Source organism: Nematolebias whitei, chromosome 4, assembly GCF_014905685.2.
Source record: "Nematolebias whitei isolate Nwh7 chromosome 4, NemWhi1, whole genome shotgun sequence".
In the NCBI taxonomy this organism is placed as follows: Eukaryota; Metazoa; Chordata; class Actinopteri; order Cyprinodontiformes; family Rivulidae; genus Nematolebias; species Nematolebias whitei.
In genome coordinates this window covers 28,247,382-28,264,688 of record NC_056501.1, presented here as the reverse complement: position 1 = coordinate 28,264,688, position 17,307 = coordinate 28,247,382, and the positions used below count along the sequence as shown (strand labels likewise).

Genomic DNA, 17,307 nt, shown 5'->3' with positions numbered 1-17,307 from the left:
TATTAAAAAGGCCAAGGCCACACATGCACAGAGGATCGAGGGTCAATTAATCTCACAAGACCCTCGGAGCATGTGGAGGGGCATTAAGTGCATAACAGATTATAAAGGAAGGAGCGAACAATGCCCCAAAGACCCATCTCTGCCCGATGCCCTCAACAAGTTCTATGCACGCTTTAAAGACCCAAACAGACCACCCAGCACCAGACTCACCTCACCACCAGATGAAGAGCATCTCAGCGTGACCTCAGCAGCAGTAAGGAGTACCTTCAGGAGGATTAATCCGCACAAGGCAACCAGCCCAGACAACATCCCCAGAACAGTGTTGAAAGAATGTGCCGATCAGCTCTGCGAGGTGCTGGCAGACATCTTTAACACCTCACTTACCCTGGAGACAGTACCCACCTGCCTGAAGACTGCCACCATCATCCCAGTCCCAAAAAGCTCTACAGTGACTGGTCTGAATGACTATCGGCCAGTGGCCCTCACCCCGATAGTCGCTAAATGCTTCGAAAAACTTGTCATGACTCACATCAAAACAAACATCAACGAGGACCCTCATCAGTATGCATACCGTGAGAACCGATCAACAGAGGACGCCATCTCCTCTGTGGTCCACACTGCGCTCACTCACCTGGAGCAGAAAAACTCTCAAGTCCGTATGCTCTTTGTGAACTTCACATCCGCCTTCAACACCATGATCCCCCAAACCCTGATGGACAAACTTTTCACACTAGAACTAAGCCCCTCCATTTGCAACTGGGTACTAGACTTTTTAAACAGACCACAGTTAGTAAGGATCCACCACTTCCCCTCCTCCACCATAACCCTCAGCACTGGCTCTCCTCAGGGATGCGTGTTGTGCTCCAGCATCAACATGTGGCATGGAGGCTTCACAGCTGCAGAAAAAAAAGCTTTGCAGAGAGTGGTGAAGGCTGCACAGAAGACTGTTTGAGTCAGTCTCCACACCATCACAGACATCTACACCTCTAGATGTAGGAAGTGGGCCACCTGCATCATGAAGGACCCCACTCACCCAGCACACACACTTTTTGCCCCACTCCCCTCAGGAAGGAGGTTGAGGAGCATTAAGTATAGAACCACTAGACTGAGGAACAGCTTCTACCCTGAGGCTGTTACTCATGAATCTCTAACCAGGATAATCACTGTGGAAAAAAATCACATCATGTTGCTGCTGATCTGTTTCAATGTTGCTGCTGATCTGTTTCATGTTGATGTGTTCATGCGTGCTAATCTGCTCACACAGACTCATGCTCATGTTTGTGCTGATGTTCGACGTAATGTTTTTATGCCATTAGTGCTTAGTGTATTTTTAGTTGATGTTTTTCTTCGTTCATATCTTAGATGTTATTACTGTTTTTCTTTTACATTTTTATTGTTGGATGTAACTGGGACCCTGTGTACATAATTTCGCTCAACCACATGTACCACATGAGGTGCGAATGACAATCTCTGATTCTTAAGTCTTCTATATTTAATAAAGTAAATTTGCAAAAATCTCAAAAATCTTTTTTCACATTGCCATCGTGAGGTATTGTGTGTAAAAATTTGAGGAAAAAATTAATTTAATACAATTTAGAATAAGATTAGCATAACAAAATGTGGAAAAAGTGGAGAAGAATCATCTCTGGATGCACTGTATGAATATTAGTTTCTGTGAATGTTAATATTTTATGGATACAAAAATTAAAAAGGCAAGAATTTTAACCTAGAAATATCATCAAAAGCAGCGTGGAACGTACTCGTGCACTTTGTCCAGCGATCAGCTGGTCGTCCTCAGTTTGCACGCTGGTCTTGCTCTGTTTATCAAAGTCTTCAGTCTCAAAGTCGGAGTCATCCAGTTCTTCTGGAGTCTATAAATGACACAAAACAATGAGGTAAGAAAAATGCATTTTATACTTCGTGAGGAGGAGGAGGATGACTTGCTGTGGCGACCCCTAAAACGGGAACAGGTGAAAAAAGATACTTAGGTGGGGAACATAAAATAATATTGGCATATGACACCAATGTGAGCATCATTAAATAATAAACATGCTTACAGTCTAAGAAACGCATCGGTGCCACCAGCCTGGGCAGCAAAAGATAAAAATCTCCCTTCTCATAGCTTTGTACAGATCCTGTAAACTCCAAATTAATTTGTAAATCAAGTGTAATGTACTGCCTGCGCATTTTGAGTGGGAAAATGAAGGTATGTGCTGGTATGAAGCATATTGGGAGCAAAACACTTCAAAAGCCCATCTGTCGCTGCCATCTGAGGAAAAAGATGAGCGAGGCATAAATTGTGTTCTGGAATTTTGCTACTTGGTTTCTGGTCCTTTACCTCCCTGACCATGAAAACAGAACAAGCCGCGAGCAACGTTTTGTCTATAGGTTACATGCAAATGAAATGTGATCTCAGTAGGTCATGCTTAAGGCAAAAAGCAGCAACAGAAGGTTGGGAAAATGTTTTTAGTGGAAATATAGATGCAGGGAAAATGATGTGGACGGATAAAGGTGCATTATCACGCTTGTGCCTCCATTTGTGCTTATCCAACTGACTCCCTACTGTAATGGATTTGGAGACCTCGTATCTAAAAATAGCGGAGGGTATCTGAACAACCTTATAGTCCTTTATGAAATGCTAGTGAAGCTCTTGTCCTCGAGAGAATATAGGAATAGTTTCAAACACAGAGCTGAGGCATGTCTTTCAACCCAGACAATGCTGTTCAGTGGGGCACAGATATCACCTGCTGTGGCCTGTAAAACAGATAACCTGTGAATGTGGGAGGTTTAGAAATGATATCACGGTGGTTATTCAATGGGAAACTACTAGAGAGCAACAATAATAACCTGCTGTTAGATAATACTAATAAAGCACGCTGAAAATGATGCTTTTACAGTTACGTTTTCCATGACTTTTATGCTATGGCAAAATACACTAATCACATTTAATACCGGCCCGTGTCACCACCGTGCATCTGAAAGGAGAAATATTCCATTTTATTCACGTAAATTACCTGTGAGGCGCATAAGACCAGATGCTATGTGAAGTGCAATCATTAAGAGAAGAATGAGAGCGAGCTGAAATTGCAGTATTATTACAGAGGCAGGAAACGAGCCGGCGCTGCATCTTTGTGTGCTGTTGTAAATATGGATAGAGCCCGTTCAACGGTATTACTCCATTGTTATTCTTTTTATGACATCCTACTCATTGCCTTAGTGAGCTGAACTGATTCTCCCCCTCCCTCCCTTTTTGTTTTATTTTATTTTAGGACAGAGGCAGTAACAATCACCTTGGGCTGCGATGCACTACACAAATCGTAAAGTAACGACAGCTGCCCTCTGTATCCAGCTGTCAGTGGTCGACTTGGAGTCAGTTTCATGTCTAAGAGGCATATTCTCTGATGACGCTGTAGGTGGACAGAGGGCTTTGTCTGCCTTTCAGTATCATGGGGACAGCCAGCGCAGACTGACTGCGAGCCACTTAAAGGTTAAAGACATGTCCATCTTAAAAAGCACCACACACACACTTGTCCGATTTGATTTAGGACTGGGCCATGCTTTGAGCAAGCGTGAGAACAAGCCCTCTACGCAAGTTGTCTTGCAGCTATTTAGACTCATTTCAAGCACTTCATGCTTCTGACAAACTTGGCACTTGAATTTTAGTGAAGTGAGTCAAGGGCTTCGCTTGGTAGAAATCAATGCACCTTCACCCTCGTTACAAACTGCAATTAAAGACGCTGCAGAGAACATGCAGTAGGACATACTAGGATAAAAAGCAGTAATTTCCTGCTTAATAACTTCTGGTAAAGCTTTGATCACCCTTCAGACTTGATTGTGAAATCCTGTTCGACTCATGGGAACTTTTTTTCAGATAATGGAGGAAGTTTGTGTTTTCCTCTCCCAAGCTGGCAGTTAATGGCAGAATCAATCTGATAGAGAAATTTTAACTGAGCAAAGTATTCCCACTAATCCTCTGTTAGTTTCGACACACCAGCACATTTACACATACTCCCTCCTCCTCCCTGTAGTGTTTAGCCAAGCCCATAAGCCAGTGTTAATAGCTTAATCTGGATAACAAGAGTGGAGCTGGGGCAGATAGAAATTGAATGCAGTTCTCCGGCACCGCAGGACAGCTAAGGAATGCTAATTAAAATGTCCATCTAAAATCAGATGCTCATTATAATGCAAATGAAAAAACATAATAGGTCGACTTTTATTTGGTTTTTGTCCATGTCTGAGTAAGATAATTAATGGAAACCAATAAACAGTTTTAGAGCTCAACACAGAACATGCGATCTAGACTAATGATACCAATTCCGAAGATTAAAGCCTCGATAGCAACAAAGAACTGCATAATACGAGCAGCACAATGCAACTTCAAGTATTTAATACATAATTAGGTTACATATTATGCACTCACTTTGTATAACATGGCAGTTTCAAGTAGTTAAACTAGTTAGACTATAAAGCCTTCACCATAAAGACGATCCATTTCTCTTTAGAGCTGCAGTGGGTTTTGTCAGCTCATTGTCAGCCTGTAAAGAAATGCTTCAATGGCTCCCTGCTACCATCTGTCTCAGTTATGGTTCTACTCAAGCAAAAGCCATCAAACCATAGACATCTAAGGCTGTTGTTAAACTAGATTGCATGCTTGGTCAATTAGGTCGGCTCTTCCCTGAGAAAAGTTAATCACTGGCTTCTAATAACGTGGGGATGGTTTCTGGTACCCTTCTAAAAATAGTACCTCGTGCAGAGATTCTGCCAAGATTAGGGGATCGATGGTTTTATAGTAAAGTAACATTTACAACTCTTCACAAAAAACATGCTGGATTAAAAATCATGATTAAACTGTTTATTTTAATGGAAAGGATCGTTGTTTTGCTCAACCGCTAAACCTAAAGAAATAAATGCATTTGGGTACTACAGGCAACCTTTTTCACTGAATTGTTGCGGTGGGAAAAGAAAAAAAAATGTAATTTTGTAAAGAAAATACCAGCTCAAGTCTATAATAAGCAAATGGGGCTGCAGTTGAAAGAGAGCGCTTGTGGATTTTAACAAGCTGTGGCACCTGGTTGATTGACAGGAAACAAGGCCCCGACAAGAACGCTGTCAGTTTGAAACAACGTAGAGGAACAGAGAAACTCCTTCAAGATGGCAAGTCAACATGGAGGTGTGGCAAAAGATGTTGGCTGTTCTCATTCTGCTGCGTCAAAAAACTGAAAGAAAGTACAAACCTAAAGGGGGAGGTTGTAAAACTGGAACAAGAAGTAGACCAGGGAAGGCGTCAAAACACAAAAGGAAAAAGTAGCACGTCTTGAAAACAGAAACGAAAACTCAACGTTCAATCCATGAATGAAAACCAATGAAGGACAGAAGGCTTATAATCCTCACCTAAACATGTAAATAAACAAGTAGCCCCTGTAGAAACTTTTATACTCAATGTGCAAGGCTTCCATTTCTGATTAAAAACTAAGCATGGACGCTAAAAATAATCTATAATGATGTTCCATCCATTAAAGCTGATGTGCCAACTGCTAGAAGAGGAAGACTAAAACCGGTGTTTGTCTTTCATACATGAACGAAAAAGGTGTAAAAAGCTCATGATTCATTTCTAATTCACGCTTTCATTTTTCTATTTAACAAATGTATTATTTTTCTCTTATGTGGATTTTATATTATTTACATTGTTTTTAATATTTTATATGCTAATCCTTATATTTGTGTTTTTGTAGTTGTTTGGTTGGTTTGCAAAAGCAGAATGTCAGCCAGTAAAAGTTTTTGGAGTTCCACATATTTTGATTCAAATCTAAAGTTGTCGACACACACAAGCCAAACCTCTGACTGGCAGCGGAGAAAAGGAACCTGTGCAAACTTACTCTGATCATAAGGACAGCCTTGCGTATGTCACGGATGCCATCATACACGAGGCGAGATGCATCGATGAACTCGTTCTCATCCACGGGCTGAGAGGAGTTTGCACCCAAGGCCTCCACTGCAGACTCGATTTGTTCTGTGAACCGTGGCATCACTGAGGAACGGAACAAACAAGAAGTAGTACGAGGAAAAGATGTCAAGGAAATTTCACCAAAATACAAACAAACACTGCAGAATAAACTCTGCATCACATCCAACTTTTAAAGAGAGAACAAGCTTTGTAAACCCACAGAAACAAGTTTGTGAAGCACTGAGGTGAAGAATCAGAGCATTTCTCCTTAGCTTAGATTTTTATAACTTCTTCTGTGGTATTTTTGTAGTTGTAGTAGGCTACTCTAATTAAACCAACAATAATCAATCTAAAGGCATTATATTAGAGATTATTTTAATAACAGACCTCAAAGGAATAAGGACTAAATGTATTCTGAATAAAAAGGTTCATTAATTAGATCACATGGTTGAAGTTTGCACTTTTGCCTTATTGCTCTAAATGGTTTTTACATATAAACTTATTACTTCAGGGAAAAAAGCTGATGGAGCAGAAAGACTTTCTAACAGAAGGATCCATAAAGCTGTCCCAGTGGGCAAGCATTTTGCCCCAATGACAATTTGATAACTGCTCTGGAGGCCTTTCCTTCTCATTTGCATCATTTCAAATTCCGTTCTTAGGATTTAGCAGCTTCTTCGTGGGAGAGGCCTGGATGTCAGGATGCAAATTTAGAGGGCAGAAGCACAGCCGCATCAACAAAGAGGATTTTGTTTTGAGCTTATAAAATAAAATAAAAAAATAAAGAAAGAATCACATGCAGCCTGGAGGCTTCAGGACAGAAGTGTTTTAAAAAATACAAGAACCTGGCTGCAGAGATTTTACAGTAACTCCGTTTCCAAAAAAAGAAGGATAAAATCAGTTCTGATCAAAGAAAAACTCTAAAAGGAGTAAAATCATAAAGCCAGCTAAATAAATTACCAAACTAATATGAATGCTTTGCTTTTAATCTGTCAGCTACAAAAAGATTCATCTCCAAGTGTAAAATATAATTCTTCATTTTGTCAACTAACTAAAACCATCCATTCATTAATTTGCCATGGAGTGAAAAACTGTACAAGTTAAAAAGAAAACATTCAGATTCAGGGACATTAAAACATTCCTAACTGCTTCATTCAGCTTCTGCTAAAATCCTCAGATGATCAGCCTGCATTTCCTGACTGGTAATGGGCCCACACCCTCAAGAGGGCCAAGCATTTCCAAATCTGACAAGCGAAAAATCGTTGTGTCATGTTAGCTCGCTGGTGATGGAAGCTAACACAGCTCACACATGCTGGCTGGCTAATGATACACCACTTTATTTTGACAAAATGACTTGTATGATTCAGCTCGTGTTAAGATATTCAAATTTATGTGACAACTCAACAAACATTGCTGTGCAGATGCTGAGTCACAGTTTGGGTCACACAATATGAAATATTAAAAAGTGGAACCACTCAAGAAATACGAAGCTTTGCACCAAACAATTTTGTAAATTAATTCTGGATGTGAGAAAGTTTTGCAGCTTAAAATGGCTCTTAAAATACAAAAAGATACGTTTATAGTAGAGTGCTAGGATTAAATGAAGCAGATTTTAGTGCGGGGTCACGGTGGGGCATTTGGTAGAGATGATGCCTCAGCGAGGTCAACAGGTCAAATCTTGGCCCGGGGCTTTTCTGGGTGGAGTTTGCACGTTCTCTCTATGCATGTGTGGGTTTCCTCTGGGTGCTCCGGTTTCCTCCCACAAACCAAAAACATGCATGTTAGGCTGATTGGTAATGCTAAATTGTCTTTAAGTGCGAGTGAGAGAGTGAATAAAAGCTGACTTCTAGTGATGCGCTGTTCCATTATTTTCCTCCTTTGTTTTTAAACTCCAGTACATCTCGAGAAGGAACCAAACATGTTGATCTTTTTTCATTCCTCTGCTTGCTTCTGCTGGGGTCGCCATAGCAGAGGACGTAGCATGAATGATTCGGCGACTGTTTTACACCGGATGCCCTTCCTGCAGCAACTTGGACTTGAAACCACAGCAACACTGACCACTGAGTTACTTCAGCCCCCGGGGCACAACATGGTGTTGTACAAAGAGTGATCACCACTAGGGGTGGGCGACATGGCTCAAAAATAATATTGTAATATTTCAGAGCATTCTGACGATAACGATAAATTTCATGATAACAAAAAAAAAAAAAAAACAGAAATCAGTTATTTGACAAAATTAACTTTAAAAGGTTGCTTTGCAGTAGCCTATTACAGGTCCTTCTCAAAAAATTAGCATATCATGAAAAGGTTCTCTAAACAAGCTATTAACCTAACCATCTGAATCAACGACGTAACTCTAAACACCTGAAAAAGATTCCTGAGGCTTTTAAAAACTCCCAGCCTTGTTCATTACTCAAAACCACAATCATGGGTAAGACTGGCGACCTGACTGCTGTCCAGAAGGCCATCATTGACACCCTCAAGCAAAAGGGTAAGACACAGAAAGAAATTGCTGAACGAATAGGCTGTTCCCAGAGTGCTGTATCAAGGCACCTCAGTGGGAAGTCTGTGGAAAGGGAAAAGTGTGGCAGAAAACGCTGCACAACGAGAAGAGGTGACCGGACCCTGAGGAGGATTGTGGAGAAGGGCCGATTCCAGACCTTGGGGGACCTGCAGAAGCAGTGGACTGAGTCTGGAGTAGAAACATCCGGAGCCACCGTGCACAGGCGTGTGCAGGAAATGGGCTACAGGTGCCGCATTCCCCAGGTCAAGCCACTTTTGAACCAGAAACAGCATCAGAAGCGCCTGACCTGGGCTACAGAGAAGCAGCACTGGACTGTTGCTCAGTGGTCCAAAGTACTTTTTTCGGATGAAAGCAAATTTTGCAAGTCATTCGAAAATCAAGGTGCCAGAGTCTGGAGGAAGACTGGGGAGAAGGAAATGCCAAAATGCCAGAAGTCCAGTGTGAAGCACCCACAGTCAGTGATGGTCTGGGGTGCCATGTCAGCTGCTGGTGTTGGTCCACTGTGTTTTATCAAGGGCAGGGTCAATGCAGCTAGATATCAGGAGATTTTGGAGCACTTCATGCTTTCGTCTGCTGAAAAGCTTTATGGAGATGAAGATTTCATTTTTCAGCATGACCTGGCACCTGCTCACAGTGCCAAAACCACTGGTAAATGGTTTACTGACCATGGTATTACTGTGCTCAATTGGCCTGCCAACTCTCCTGACCTGAACCCCATAGAGAACCTGTGGGATATTGTGAAGAGAAGGTTGAGAGACACAAGACCCAACACTCTGGATGAGCTTAAGGCCGCTATCGAAGCATCCTGGGCCTCCATAACACCTCAGCAGTGCCACAGGCTGATTGCCTCCATGCCACGCCGCATTGAAGCAGTCATTCATGCAAAAGGATTCCCGACCAAGTATTGAGTGCATAACTGAACATGATTATTTGAAGGTTGGTGTTTTTTGTATTAAAAACACTTGTCTTTCATTGGTGGGATGAAATATGCTAATTTTTTGGGACAGGCATTTTGGGTATTCATGAGCTGTATGCCATAATCATCAGTATTAAAACAATTAAAGACCTGAAATATTTCAGTTGGTGTGCAATGAATCTGAAATATATGAAAGTTTCATTTTTATCATTACATTATGGAAAATAATGACCTTTATCACAATTTGCTAATTTTTTGAGAAGGACCTGTATATAAAATTTAAAAAAAGGTTAATTTTACTGAAATTACTTTATTTAGTATTCGGTCTAAAAGCATAAAAATAAAAAATAAAAATGATCCTTCTGTTATTTAGATTGAAAAAGTCTGCACAAAATATAGATCAACAAAATCTACCACAAAAACTGAAGTGCAGGTGAAGTTTCCCAAAATAACTAAATAAAATGAAGCTTAAGATCTCTTGAGTATAAATGTAACGTACAACAAAATATATCGTCTTTAAATGAGCTATAGCTTCCAAACCTTGTAACAAGGTGATCAGCTGACCCTGAAGCTGGTGGTGTTTCAGCTTCCTCTGTTCCTGCAGGAATGATCCATTTCTCTGATGCTCTGTCTCTGATCACCTGACTCTGTTTTTGGTCCATGGACTGTGGAACTAAAGACAGACCTGCGCATGTCTGTACCGGCAGTTTAGAGCTGGATTGAGAGACAGCTGAGCCGCACGTTGTTTTTTTTTTTTTAGCTTTTTAGTTAGCTAGTATTGCACGCAACTAATTAGCGTTAAGCCAGCACCGACAGGTGGAGGGGGGAGTGCGCAGTGCGATTTGGTTATTTGGCGCGCTCGGTTTTGTTAATGGGGCGGGGTGCCCTGACGTATTGCATCATAAAATTAACATATCATGATATTTATTTGCACGGGCAAGCTTTTTTAACCAGTATTATCGTGAACGATATGATATGGCCCAGCCCTAATCACCACTCTTGGTTTGTGCGGCCTGCTGCTTTAAATTATGACCTAACCAATTCACTTGGTGTTCACACAATGGTGTTAAAGAGAATTTAAACTATGTGTCAAACATATTACAATAAATTATGATGCGGTTGATTGAAAGCATTCAACGTTAATAACCTTAGGTTAGTTATTTCAATAAATGTTTGTGATACCTGTGTCAGTGAGGAGTTTTGTGGCCTCCAGAACCTTCTCCGTGTAGACACCGGGCTCATAGTTGTCCATTTCAGACGTGACTACGTGGACAACTCTGGCAGCGCGGCCTCGAATGGCTCCAGCAGTGCGATCCAAACCATCGACATCTTTCTCTTGCAGAGCGATGACGCACTTGTTCACATCTTCCAAGATGTGGTTCTCTGTAAACAAAGCAATATGCATTCATAACTATATATAACCATCTATATATCTCTATATAACTATATAGCTCTATCTCTATATAACTATCTATATAGCTCTATCTCTCCATATATCTCTCCTTATACATTTTATTGTTGGATGTAACTGGGACCCCGTGTACATAATTTCGCTCCACCACATGTACCACATGAGGTGCGAATGACAATAAAGAAACTCTGACTCTGATATCTCTCTCTCCATCCATCCATATATCTATATCTATATCTATATATATTTAATTGAATGAATTTTTTTTTAATTCATAAAAATGGCTTTTTCACCTCTCACATAAACTTCCATCAAAGATGTAGACAGGAACCAAGAAAATATAAAGCTATTAGGAGTCTTTTCTGCGTTTGATTGGTTTTGAATTTGCAAGGCCACAGGGTGGATTACTCAAGAGGGCTGCAGACAAATTCTTTGACTTCTTATTAATGGGACTCTGTAAAATGCTAATGACCTCTGTGTAAATTACAGTCTGTCCTTGGGTGGAGGTGAGCAAAGTCTCAACGTAATGCTTAATGAGAATTCTTACTGGACGTGTCTGGCAAAGCATGTGTGCATCGGCACATCACAACACGTTAGCTTCAGATCTACTAATGATTTTATTTTCTACTGTAAATTCCAAACAGCGTGGACAAATAGGTTGTACTAAAAGATAATATCTCACACTTTAGAATTATGTGCTTTAAAAAGTTGATTAAAACACAATCTTAGAAGATGGAATAATTTTAGATTTCAATTATTCTAAATGTATGACAAGTAATCAGCACTACTTACCAGACACTGAAAGGAAGTCATCGATCGAAGTGATGTCATCAACAGCATCGGTGAGGACACGAACCTGCTTCTCCCACTGGTCTTTAAATGCATCCATGTTGTCCTGGGCCACCTTACTGTTGGGTTTGGCAGCGAGGGCCAGTGCTGCATTAATCACCTGTAATCGCCACATTACGATCATTAAAGCGCAATTACACAGTCGCCCCTGGCAACAGCATTAGCACACACTGATTGGACAAACTTTGTCTCGATCTAAAAAACATCAAGGAGCAGATTCATCCCTTACAGTGAGGAGGACAGAAGGACAGAGTGTAGTGTGGAGAAAACATTTATCTCTGGGGAGTGGTGGTGCAGAGGTTAGAGAAGGTAGGCCTGTGACCAGAAGGTCGCCGGTTCAACTCCTCAAATCGACATCAAAATGTGTGTTGGAAAAGTGAAAGTTTGAGGTTGTATGTTCCCATTCAATGGCCAAATTAGTTGTCTGCATTTAAACCATCACACCTGAGGTACGCCCAGGTGGAGCAGTGAGCAGCTTTGTAAGCAACCGGGGAGCAGTTAGGGATTGGGTGTCTCGCTCAGAGACAACGCGACATGTGGAAATGGCTGGGAGTCGAACCGCAAATTTCTGGTCCCAAGTCGGCTGCCTTACTTCTACCACATCTTGGCCCCCATCCATCTCAGCCCCCTCACCCACAACTGCCTCCACCCTCATTTGCCCCACTCTGGGCCCTTGAGCAAGGCCCTTAAGCTCCACCATCTGCTCCCCTGGCACCCTAGACCAACAAGTCTCTCGTGTAAATGAGTCCTCATGACTCAATGAGGCTACCTGTATAAATAAAAGGTTAAAAAAAAAACAACAATAGCAGAGCTTACAAGACATGTAAAAAAAATTAAAAATAAGGCGGTCTTTTATCCTCCAAGAAAACCAAAATAAACACCATTTAGTTTTTGATTAAAAACAGTTTGAGTTTGGAAGGTTTTTTTTACCCTCTCAAAATGATTAAAAATAGGAAAGTGGGGAAAAAAGGCCATCCTTGACATAAAAACTTCAACTAAAATTATGTATAAATAAAAAAATTAAAACTTTACGTACAACTATAACAAATAAAAATCTAATGTGGATAAAATCAGTGAATCTAAATTGTGCCTAAACTGACACTGAGCTTACATTCACAGATGTTTTGAAGATATGGCAGTTACTAGAAGACTAATGCTAAAATAAATTGTTCAAAACCAAAATAAAATGTGTGACTAAGGAAACTGAAGTCTCAGAGTTTGAAATAAAACTTAAAATGAAAACGTTCCATACTAATAATACAAAATCATGGTGCAAACCAGAGATGTACTAAAGTATTGGACATGGTGAACAGTAAGTAGAAACCACGTTGGTACCTGGGGGCACAGAGTTTCCAGTTGCGATGCTGCCATGCGGACCAGTTTTACTCCCTCTTCATTGTTGGAAATAGAGCATGCCAGGTTGGCCACCTAAATGGAAGACACAATCCATTTATACAGCAAGTGACACAAAGGCCTATTATGAAGGAACAAAAGGCTACATACAGTTGTATAATTAAACTAAAGTGTAGTGATATTGATTAAAAATAGAGCTGCTCTGCCAAATCGTTAATCCCTGTGGAAAACGAGCTCAATGTTGCAGATTAATTCATAAAGCTGCAAAAAATGATACAGTACGATTCTCACAGAGGGGCAGCCAGAATAGTCAGAGGAAAACAAAAGCTGTGCTGCTGATTGAACATCAGGTCTCAAATTATTTCCTGAAACAAAGGTACCTTTCACCAAATGCAAATGGAAGTTGTAGCTGATTACTCAGAGATATGGTTATTCACAGTGACTAAGTAACCAAGCTGCCAGATTGCCATCACCCTCCCAGAGAGGCACGCATTCGTCAATTTCACAAACTGAGCAGCAGAATGAGAAGCAGGACGTGAGCTAAGCAAATCTTTGCCTGCACCTGCTAACATTTATGATTTTAGAGCTTAGTTTTGTGCACTGACCATTCAGATCAAGCTCCTCTACAATCGGTTCTAAATTTTCTTGCGTCATCTGGAGGAATGTTTTTGCATTTGCGTAAATTCACATGAATTTAGGTCAGCGAGTTTCAAGATTCCCATTTGTTGTTTGTGATGTGCTGGCAACAATGCTGAAACAGAATGCCTGGGATGGGAGGAACTGGGCCAAAATGGGATAATCCAATGGACAGAAAATATGCTGCAACGTAATCACTTTCAAACGCTAAAAATCATTACTACACTACAGAAGAACTATTTTCAGTTGTCAGTGCTGCGTCATCCATTTACTCACTTTTATCTGGACCACGGAGAAACATTAAAAGCAGAACACAAACTTTTAAAACTGGACAAGTCAGAGAGATATAAACTACAAATATATTCAATTATTCATAACTGACAACATTAAGGCCCCATTTACACAAAAACCATTTCTGGTGAAAATGTAAGTTTCGTTGCGTTTGTACTGTTCATTTACATGAAAATACCGAATGTTTTCTCTGACAACGGCACAATTTGAGAACGGGTTCCAGAGTGCAAAGGTTCAAAAATGTTCTGGTGTCCGTTGTTGTGTCAAAAGAAAAATAGATCTTTTCTGTCAGGGAATCCCTGGCTCATGCGCAGTATGACGCAAAACATAACGGCTTCTTACAATCAACAGAAGAAGAAACTATCGACAATGGCGGATACCAGAGTATTGTTTGTGCTTCTGACTCTTATAAATCTATAAATCTAATTTCCCCGGACTGCTTTCAGTTTGTTTGGACATCACCTAGGGCTTTGTTATGGTTTTCTCATGAGAGAAATGTTAGAATGTTTAGAAAGGGTTTTTGTTGTTGTTGTTTTTTGTTAGTTTTTATACAAGTTTCAAAGAACATAGCACCAACTAGTGGCGTGGTGAAGGAATTACACATTTTCCTCATCTACCATTGCTGTGTAGATTGTAATTAGAACATTTTCATGTAAATGTGTTAATAGAAATTGGAAAAAAATTCAGTTTCCATTGGGTCGCTGTGTAAACAGGTCCTAAGTTTAACGGATAATTATTTTTTATTACAATTACTTTCAGTCTTGGTCAAAGTAAGGACAAAATCCATCCACTCATTATCTTTACCCGCTTATTCCATTTAGGGTCAAGGGGGTCGCCGGTGCCCATGCCCAGCAATCACTGTGCGAGGGGCGGGGTACACCCTGGACGGGTCGCAAGTCCATCATAGGGCCACATAGAGACAAACGAGACAAACAACCATTCACTCTCTCACTCACACCTATGGACAATTTAGAGTTACCAATCAGACTAACATGCATGTTTTTGGTCTGTGGGAGGAAACCGGAGCACCCGGAGAAAATTCACGCATGGATGGAGAGAACATGTAAACTCCACCCAGAAAGGCCCCTGGACCGGGATTTGAACCAGGGACCTGCTCACTGAGAGGCAGCAGCTCTACCAGTTGCGCCACCTAGAACAAAATCCATTTAATTTAAACTTGTGTGATAACTTAATCGCCTGTGGACAACTACATTTCTACTAGGGGAACATCTAACGTACTATATAAAAAACATTAAACTGGATTGTAGGGCAAACCTAAAAATAAAGACTTGTAGGAAAAATAATTTTTTATTCAAGCGCTGGCAGCAGAATGCCTCAGTGGCTGCAAAAGTGGTAAACTGGATCAGATTATGAAAGATCCTCTGCTCCCTCAGGCTCCTCAATTCTACAACCGCAAAATTCCTGAGCAAATTTTGATGAGAAGTGTTTATTCAACTGCACCAGTGAAGCACTAAAACATTGATATAAACATACACTGCATCACTATTCAAACACACGCAGAGACCACAGGGTAAACACTTGAATCCACAAGGAGTGGAGAGTGTGGTTATAAAATAAAAAAATAAAAGAAAAAGTGGCACTTTATGGAGGGACTGGTTTGCATACTTTGATGATCTTTCACCTAAGCTTTTTACCAACTCTTAACAGAAAGCTACTGGGAAATGTGTCATTTCAGTTTAAGATGCAGAAGAAGCAGCCTAACATGTAAACATCTAACTCAGATTAAACATCGTTTTACTTGCTTAGACAACTCATTTCAAGTTTCAGAGGAGTGAGTATCATGCTCATCTAGTAGCAACAGTGCCTCGTTTGGGGTCCAAGGCAGCGGAGGCAAGGGAACGCAGCTGCAGAGAAGCAGCGTTCCCTTGCCTCGAGCGAAGCATGGAACCCACTGAAAATGTTCTGTTTTCTATTATTTTTCTGCTATAAAGAAAAGTCTTGATACAGCTCAAACCACAAGTAGTACTAAGATAATACTTGTATGTAAATGTATTGTAAATATATCGTAAATGAGTCATTGTGGCTCATTGAGACTAACCTGTATAAATAAAGGTTGAATGAATGAATAGGGTAGTAACTATGGCCTGTGAGTACAGCTGAGAAAAATACGCAGACATGTTCACCTTTAGGGGGCGCCATAAATGAAAACTTTGAATTTGGTTGTCAAATTATGGCTTTTATTTCTACAATCTCTGCACGCTACTGAGTCACATGGTGTATAGGCCACGCCTTCTTTGCCCTATGTTTTTTTCCCTATATCGCAAAATTTGAAATACCCACTTTTGACTGGTTGTCTAAGGTCGTTTTCAGACCAGATAGTCCGGTAAACTCGGTTCGGTTCGGGACCAATATTCATGAGCTTTTGTTTACATTTGAGCTGGTGAGTTTGCATTCACACTGCACTGTGCAGTCGAGTCAACCTGTTGAACCAACCTATTCCCCCGCTCGCCTGAGGGGGCGCTGCACCAAGAACTACTGAAAGAAACGACAAAAACCTCTGATGACACGTCTTCTTTTGTAAATAAAAACAAAAACGAAGTGGCATCAAGTTTTAGCAGTTTTAGGAGTTATATTTCGTCATTTTTCAAAAATGGACTTAGCATGAGCAGAAGATGAGACAGAAGACCACGGAGAATATTGTTCTCCCACACAAGGCAGCTGACGGCTCCATATAAGGTCAGAGAAATGCCTGTTTGTTTACCCTGCTGAGCGGGGCCGGTCTGTTTACATTCACACTGCACTCGAACCGCGCTGGAGTTCGCTTCTACCGGACCGAGACCTAGGTTTTAGCCCGGGCCAGAGTTCGCCTTTTTGTTCCGTGACAGAGTTCGATGGCACGTTCACACCTCCCTAAACGAACCAGACTTTCTAGGAAAACGAGCTAGAGTTTGATTAAAGAGGACTAAACAGGGCTGGTGTGAATGCACCCTAAGGTATTAAGTTGGATCTCTCTCTATTAAACTCTCCATCTAAAAATCTAGATACCATATGGATAATGTTGATGTGTTCATGTGTGCTCATCTGCTCACAGACTCATGTTCATGTTTGTGCTGATGTTCAATGTTTTATGTTATGAGTGCTTAGTGTATATTTAGTTGATGTTTTTCTTAGTTCATATCTTAGATGTTATTACGGTTTTTCTTATACATTTTATTGTTGGATGCAACTGGGACCCTGTGTACATAATTTCGCTCCACCACATGTACCACATGAGGTGCGAATGACAATAAAGAATCTCTGACTCTGATAAGATTCTAAGGGGGGGAAAAAACAGTAAGATATGACTAGGCAAATGATTTGGTAAGCTAGCTATAAACAAATTTGGTCATCTCTTCTAAACTATATATATATATATATATATATAT

The 17,307-nt window shown here is 40.6% G+C and overlaps 1 protein-coding gene across 1 annotated transcript in view; it reads right to left on the bottom strand.

Moving 5' to 3' along the window:
• ctnna1 (catenin (cadherin-associated protein), alpha 1) overlaps positions 1–17,307 on the bottom strand; it is a gene marked incomplete in the record, with an annotated part of 88,646 nt that overhangs the window by 21,745 nt on the left and 49,594 nt on the right. The window contains 5 exon segments of the mRNA XM_037675375.1: positions 1,761–1,871; positions 5,877–6,028; positions 10,564–10,764; positions 11,585–11,741; positions 12,977–13,069. Coding sequence (XP_037531303.1) covers positions 1,761–1,871; positions 5,877–6,028; positions 10,564–10,764; positions 11,585–11,741; positions 12,977–13,069 — 714 coding nt within the window.